This window comes from Lepidochelys kempii, chromosome 10 (assembly GCF_965140265.1).
Source record: "Lepidochelys kempii isolate rLepKem1 chromosome 10, rLepKem1.hap2, whole genome shotgun sequence".
NCBI lineage: Eukaryota > Metazoa > Chordata > Testudines > Cheloniidae > Lepidochelys > Lepidochelys kempii.
In genome coordinates, this window is record NC_133265.1 from 64,977,902 (window position 1) to 64,986,046 (window position 8,145).

Sequence of the window (8,145 nt, forward strand, 5' to 3'; positions counted from 1 at the left end):
ACTTAGCACTCTAGGGAGCTCAAGCACACAGGAACTGAAAGACAGACAACTGTTTCCATCATCTGCCATATAAGTGCCTAAAATCAGAACACATAACTATCAGCAAACAGGAAGGAAGAGTTCTGGCAGCTAAAAAGACAGACTGCATTCTAGAAGATGCTCTGGAAACCAATAACAACCACCTGTCTAAGTGTCTGTAACATCTACATGCAGCCCTCAATGTGATGAGAAACTAATGGCACCAAAGGCCCAAATGAATCAAAAAGGTTTGGAAAATAAGTGAATATAACAGGGGGTCAAATTCAAATCAAGTAGCTGAAGAAACTTAACCCCAACTTATTAACAGGAAGAAACAGTCCCTCTTATGGGCAGCAAAGGAAAACAAGGGATAATGTCCTTGTCATCTGTATGTCTGATTGTGTGGAACATGGCAAAGACTTTATTGCACCTTTCATCCAGAGATATACAAAACGATAGACCAATTTTATACATGTGTATGTAGGAATTGCTTCTTCCATCAATGAAATATTTGAGATGAAATATAGCAGCTGGTTAACAGCTACACCACACAACAAGTTAGGGCACACTGTGCAGATTATTTTATGTATTAAAAATTATTTGACGGAAGTTTGGCCACAATAGCTGGGCTAATACCTTTACTAATTCCCATAGGCTCTTTAATGAGCACAAATAGCGAGGACCTCAGTTTCACATCTCATTGGAGGTGTCAAGGCAAGAAAAAAAAATGTTATTAATTTGTCTTCCTACCATTATCAGCCTGAAGAATCAGGTGCTTTAAACCATCCTATCGTGAGATCTGCTTATTCTGCTAGGAGAGTACAGACCATCTAAGAGTATACAGAGATTGATTCATTCTAAAACCCTCATGTCCATCAAAAATGCATTCTTCTGAACATCTCAGTGAGCTGTTATGATGTCATTTGTGTGGGCCACATTCCACACATGGGTGTATGGGAGAGGTGTAACTTCTTGGTCAGTGCTACTTAAAGGGCGTTGTCAAAGCCTGGAGTCTGAGCTCCCTGGGAGCAGTGCTGAGAGACTTTTGGCTTCTGCACCAGGACTATACTTCACAGGAGTCCCAAAAATCTCAGAAACAAAAAAATGTGGAAATTGAATTTTGGTCTGAATAAAGCACTTAATTAACAGAGAAAAATGTAGTTGTAAATGGATCAGATTCAAGTATCTTCTGACTCAAGTTCACCACTGCTTAAAGTCAGTGTTGCCACTGTTTATATAGATTCTGACCTTTTTAAAAGCAAAATCACCACTCTTTATTTTAGGCTGAGCCTAACCCAAACAGCATTTCACTGTTTATTTTACTGTTGATATTAATATAAACAACAGTGTCATTGTTAAGCACATGAGTTTTATAAAGGTAAGTATGTTTGAGGTACTTGTAGACATAAAGGTCACTGCAAAAAGAAAAGAATAACCCACCATCACCACCACCGGAAAAAAAAAAACTTGGCTTAGCATTAGTGAAACTGAAATGAAGATGATGGCATGAATCAGTGAAACAATCGAATATTTAAATGTTCTAAATCTAATCTTCCATTGCCTGTGCTGGTAAATAGCATCCTAGCTAAAAGGCTTTTGGCTTTCCAACTAGGGCTGTTGCTTCACAAGCTAAGAAAGGTCAGAGTTGATCAGAACTTAGATGGAAGACCTCCATGGAAGAGATGCATACTGCGGGAAGTATAGCGTTGGTGAGTCAGTAGACAGCTGAACCAGATCTACTGTACAAGTGCCAGAGATGGTATTAGGGCTACCAGAGATGCTACTTAACAGACAAGATGTAGAACCAAGGACTTGACCACTTGTGATAATTACTGATCCCTGGGGTGTCCTAAAAATAATTCCAATTTGATTAAAGTACATTGTGCTTAGCTACATGATCCCTTCAGTATTTTGAAATGTGGTGTAATGACGATGTAAACTGTTCAACAGACATCCCCTTTCACATCAGAGGGAGCTGAAGTGTTATTTTTAATTATTTGCATTGTAGTCGTGTCCATAGGCTCCAATTGAGAGTAGGCCCCATTGTGCTGGGCACTGTTCAATCATTTAGTAAGAATCAGTCATTGTCTCACAGAGCTTCCAGTTTAAACAGCCAAAAGGTGGGAAAAAGGAAGCATCATCCCTATTTTACGGATGGGGAACTGCTTCACAGAGATATTAAATGAGTTGCTCAAGACTACACAGTAGGTCCATGGCAGAGCCTGGAACTGAACTTAGATATCTTGAGTCCCTGTCCAGGACTTAACCCACAGACCACCCTTCCTTTCAACAAAGTGATTTCTGCATAAATATTTGTACTGTTTGTTAGGCACTTAGAGATCCTTTGGGATTAAAAAAACATACAGAAATGCCTGTAGTTAAAAGCTAGTTTCCACTTTGGTGTACAAAATTTGTCAGAAAATTCTGTCATTATTTAATCAAACTTCAGCATAATGCTGAGGCAGCAGAACAACTAGAAGTACAGTCTTTTAAATGAAACCTAAATCTAAGGGCCTGCCTGGTAATTCATGGTCATTAATTATTGTGACACTGCACTCCAAAATAGCACCTTGTAGTCTGCATATTCATCATTGGGGATGGTTGTGATATTCCATACAAAGCATGTCATGTAAGATATCATAGGAAAGGTCATGACCTGCTGAAACCCATTGTTCTGTCAAAATATGTATATTGTTAGTGTTAGTATGAAGTTAGGAGATTTTGCTGTATGGTTGTTATTGAAATATGTTGTGAGTTTGGGAGTTGCCCACTGCTAGTTCTCCAGTGACAACAAAGGAGGAGACCAATGCCCAGGAGGGCGTTAAACGGCCATTAATCAGCAGGGGAGTTGTAAACAAAGGATTTACAATTCTTTAAGAGAGTTGCACAAGACCACACCAGGGGGATTGCTCAACTCTGTGACTCAGCAAGGCCCACCAGGACATGTCTGTGCTAGTATTTTCCAGCGACATGGACTGAGGGTATAAAATAAGGGACAATGGCATCATGTGATTACCTTTCTCCCCCACCTATGCCGAAGGCAACAAGAATGGACGGAAGACAAAGACTTGAACTGAGGTGACTGGTTGCAGGCTTAAAGAGAAAGTCTGTATATTGCAGTCTGTAACTTACCAGGGGTGAGAAAAACTGCTTGATCCAAATACTGCTTAGTGTAATAAGGTTTAGGATTTAGACTGCATGCTTACTTTTTATATTCTTTGGCAACTATCTTTGACCTTTTATGCCTACCACTTATAATCACTTAAAATCTATCTATCTTTCTATAGTCAAACTTATTTTAATGTTTTATCCTTACCAGTGAGTTTGTCTAAAGTGCTTGGGAAATCTGCTCAGGTTACAAAGGCTGGTGCATGCCCACTTTCCTTTGATGAAGTGGTGAACTAGTTAATAAATTTGCACCACTCAAGAGAAGAGCTTGAGCAGTTCAAGGTGGTATATTCCTGCCGTGCAAGTCTGGGGGCTTTGGAGATTTGCTGGTGTTTTCCTGTGTATGGTTCATGAGGGACTTGGGGAGCCTTCATGCAACATAGCTGGGCGTGCCTCTGCATGCTGGTGGCTGAGTGATAACAGCACCTGGAGGGGTTCGTTGCTTGTTATCGGCAAAGAATTTTGATAGACAGCACAGGCTGCAGAGTTAAGGGGACACAGCAGTCCCACAGTCCCAGGTTGTACCTCAGGGATCCTGTGCCATCTCTTAAAAGTAGTGTGTTAGCCCAGAAGTCCTAGCAAAATTTCAACGCGTGTAACTGCATTCATAGAATCATAGAATATCAGGGTTGGAAATCTGGTATCTGCATTCCCCATGGTTCTTCAACGAGGGAAGCCGATACCAAAATAAATAACTAAGTAATATTGTGATGTTATGTTCCATTATGTTTTCAGATCTGTATTATGCATGCTGATTGAAGTATGGACCAACATCTAGCTGAGGAAAATATAGCAGATTCTTCACTGCTGTCAGAACCTCCACACGTCTCTGTAGCAGTCTTCAAAAGAATTTCCATTCATTGAAATGTAACCACAGGATATACCAGGTATAGCACATGGAGGTGGGAGTTTCCTACACAATTCATCATTGAAGGGCCTGGAAATTGCAGTAGCGGTGTTTGCTGGGATGTCCAGGTCTACAGGTTTCAGTTTTCCCATCATTAATATTTCACAAGACACAAGTTCAGTCTTTATTATTCTCCATCTCCTCAGTGCTCTATCCCCTAGAAGGAAAGCCAAGCCACCAGCAGCCAATGTGAAAAACATACTGTATGTAAATTCTTACAAAATGGTTTTCCATAACCTACAATTAAACTAAAATGTTTGTAAGAAAGATATTTATTACTCAAAATAGGGGTTTTTCCTTTTAAATGGCTGTGCTCCAAATTTTCGAAAATGACTAGTGATTCTGGGTCCCTCAATTTTGTGGTACCCAACCTGAGAGAGTCTTGAAAGAGGGATACTTCCCCTGTCATACTGTTTAAATATGAATATATAGTACTATAGTAAATGAAACAATGAATTCATACTACTGTGGCTCTTTTGGGTAATGTTGATCGCTAATTTGGCTCCTCAACCACTGCGGTCTGAGTATCACTGCCCTAAATGAATACTGTCCGAATAAAAAGCTATAGGTAAGGAGGAATAAATTAAAACCATATGCACATTATTGGCCTGTGTAGTCAACCGTCATATTTTAAAGGCTCAGTTCTGGATCCCTTGTGGACCCAGAATTCCCAGTGAAATGGATGGGAGTTTGTGTAAGCAAGAAATGGAGGATCAGTACTTGCACAGAAACATGCTACCGATTAAATCCTCCTCGGGCCATATTCTGATGCACTCGCTTACACTGAATAGTACCCTAGTGAAGCCAATTGGAATTGAACCACCTGTGGAGTAAGGAGCTACTCACCATGAGCCAGAGTATCAGGCAGGGTCAATTCTAGGGGGACCACGCTGGGTGCCAACTTTCAGGGGGCGCTGACCTACTATGGCCTCAGCTTTTTTTTTTTTTTTTTGCGCGCTCTGCTCTGATTGGCCAGGTATTTGATTATTTGTTTCCTCTGCCACTCAGGGGGTGGTTGTGCCAAAAACATTTTCCACCCTGGCTGACAAAATGACTAGGGCCACTCCTGGTATGAGGATTGGTCCCCAAATTAGTTAACTAACATACACTGGAAACAAGCATTTTTATAGCTAAACAACACAACCAAAGAGGGATGAGAAAGCTTTGGAAATCACCCTCCTGTCATTTAATCAGAAAGAAATCTTTTCTGAGGACTGGAGCCTGCAAGATGCTAAGTGCCTCAATCCTCATGGCCTCACGACTTTGCAGCAGCATGTGACGCCCGGTCCTGCATTATTAAAGACACTGAGACAGTTGTCATTGACTTCAATGTAAAGGATCAAGCTACACTGTTACTCAATAAGGCTTGGGACGAAAGAGGGAGAAGGGCTTCCATTTTCAGGGTCTGTTTTTTTCCCTGACGGTGAAAGCTCTAAGTATCCCATTTTCCGGTTACATTATTTTAAGAAGAAAAAGGAATTAATATTGTCAAGTCAGGGTTAAGCAGCAGTAAAATCCCCATGACCATGTAACTATGTGGATCATCAGGACGTGCAAACAGGCCTCCGGCATTAGTAGGTGACTGGAATCTCCACGCTGCCACCCAAAGGCAGCTGTAACCAGGCTGCTCCCTGTGATCCACAATCCACAGAAGTTGAACACCATCGGAAGTTCCACTTCAAGTGATCTGACTGACAATTGTCTTAGCCATCCCTAATTGGCTCCTTGACCCTATAGAAGCCCATGAGGTGTACCAAGCAGTATCCAGGCAACAATGTGGACCCCTAGCTAGCTGCCATGACTGCCCTGCTTCTCTGCTTCTGAACTCCTGGTGTTGACCTAAGCTTTGATTTGGATTCTGACCCCTGATCGACCTCCAAAACCCCAACACTGACTATGATACTAGGTACTGACCCTCAGATTGATTCCTGACTCTGTCTCCAGCACTGACCCATGGCTTGACTCCCAACTCTGACTCCGGTTTTGAGCCTCTGTTTGACTCTTGACCCTGACACCGGCTCTGACCCCTGACTCCAAGCTCCTGCCACTAGTCCTGCCTCCTTTGCCCAAGCTCCTGACCATAATGCACATTTCTGCATTGCCATCTGCCACTGATCTACACAAGGAGGACGAAAGCATTGATAAAGGAAGAAAAAACACTTCGTCTAATGTAGAAAAGAAAAAGGGGAATTGGATCCTGCATGTCATATAAGCATTCTTGTAAATCAAATTGTGCAAAGACATGTGCCTCAAATATTTCTAAAGCAAAATATTAGTTCATAAATATTTTATGTTTTCATGTTTAATTTGATTCAGATGTACCTTGAGTTTTTAAGTCTGTAAAATGTTACATGAATAAAACTGGAAAAAGCTGCAGGGCCAATATTTAAGATTCTCTGGTTTAGAAGGAGAAAGGCATATTGTTCATATGTACTGTGTGCAATATCATTTGCATACTCAAGGAAATGAGAGAGACTGGAACATTTGTGACAATCTTCTAAACAAAGCTGGCATCAGACCGAAGATTTCTCCCCCTTACTTTGAGACGAAAGTTCTGAAAGTTCTTACCTTCGCATTTTTGTGTCACTTCATTAAACTTGTGTCCAGCTGGGCATTTGCACTCAAAAGATCCAACAGTATTAATACAATTTCCCCCTTGACAGATCCCAGGGATGGCTTGGCATTCATCCACATCTATCATATAATAAAGGAAAAACACCCACATTTAATTCATTCCTCAGAAAGAGCCATAACAATTTGTCCATGCAGAAACTAAGTAAATATGCCTAAATCTGTTGGTCATCCCATCATAATATTATGATTCTTGCCCATGTAGAGACTGATTTTGTAATTACATTATAGAAAGAATGATTAAATTACAATTCTCTAAATGTTTTTCTGTAAGAAATTGCTAGCTTATTATTGTTTCACCCTTTCAGCTTATTGCTATAACATTTACTTCTTTTTTTCAAAACATTTGGGACATTTTCAGTACAGGGAACTCTGTCCTCTGAAAATCAGTCCCCTTTAAGGCTTCTCAAATTGAGCACCCAAAAATCACTAACCCCTTCTAAAAATCTTGGTAGGCATGTATAATAGGTTATCCAAAATGAGGCATATGCAGAAATTTTGGATGAGCCAGAGAGCTGCAAGCTACAACCTGTGAGAGAGACCCTTGTTCTTCATGGTATTCAGTCTACTATTGATGGGGAGTTTTTATTCTTCACTCCCATGGGGCAAGGTGCCAACTACCCTTAAATAAGTGGTGGTTAGGACCTGGTTTAAGAATCCATGACTGACATTAATGAACAATGTACTTAGACATCAATGATGTAGCTTTTTCCTTCCCCTTTTTTCCCCTCCTCCTTATATTTAATCTTTGTTTTTAAGAAAATGAAACAGCAAAATTGATGGCAGCTTGTGGGTAGGAAATAAAATGTGAACATTTCAAGGGATCCCCATTTTTTGTCCCCACATCAACCTTAACAAAGCAAGGCTGCACATAAATATTAAGGTGCAAAAGTCTGGCTAGACTGTGACTTTCAGCAATGGCTGCACTGGAACGTGGAAGGGAGGAGGAGCAAAGCAGCAGTACGAGGTCTTGGAGGTCTCAGAGAATTCTTCTGGGAGCTGCATGGTAGTACAAGTTGGACCCTGAGCTCCACCATCTGTGGGAGCATTCAGAATGGTCTTCCCACCCTTGCACTTGTACTACCATGCAGCTCCCAGATAAATTCTCTATGAGAATGCCAGTGGAACTTGTGCTTGTAAATTACTTAAATACTTGAACATCTCCTCCTCCATCTTTGATTCCCCTGATTTCTAAGTGTTTAAAACCTCAACCATGACACTTTATTAACTTAACTTTCTGCATTTTTAAAATATGCCAGATAGACAGACAAAGAGCAGATTTGAACAGTGGGCAACAATTTTGTATTTTGTATTTATTTATATTTTATATCTTAAATGTGTGTCCATTTGTCTTACTGACTCTCAAACATCACGGGCTTGTTCTTTCTTCAGAGAACCTATGGCAACAAGGCTGCATTTTA

The 8,145-nt window shown here is 40.6% G+C and overlaps 1 protein-coding gene and 1 long non-coding RNA gene across 10 annotated transcripts in view; one reads left to right on the forward strand and one right to left on the reverse strand.

Annotated features, from left to right (window-relative positions):
- FBN1 (fibrillin 1) overlaps positions 1 to 8,145 on the reverse strand; it is a 220,249-nt gene that overhangs the window by 126,524 nt on the left and 85,580 nt on the right. For all 8 annotated transcript variants that reach the window (XM_073303899.1, XM_073303905.1, XM_073303898.1 and 5 more), the window contains one exon: positions 6,662 to 6,787. In XM_073303899.1, coding sequence (XP_073160000.1) covers positions 6,662 to 6,787 — 126 coding nt within the window. The remainder of the gene's footprint in view (positions 1 to 6,661; positions 6,788 to 8,145) is intronic.
- The window catches only part of LOC140894953 (uncharacterized), a 57,966-nt gene that overhangs the window by 19,237 nt on the left and 30,584 nt on the right, over positions 1 to 8,145 (forward strand). For both annotated transcript variants that reach the window (XR_012154010.1, XR_012154009.1), the window contains exon 2: positions 3,922 to 4,073. This is a non-coding gene — a long non-coding RNA (uncharacterized lncRNA). The remainder of the gene's footprint in view (positions 1 to 3,921; positions 4,074 to 8,145) is intronic.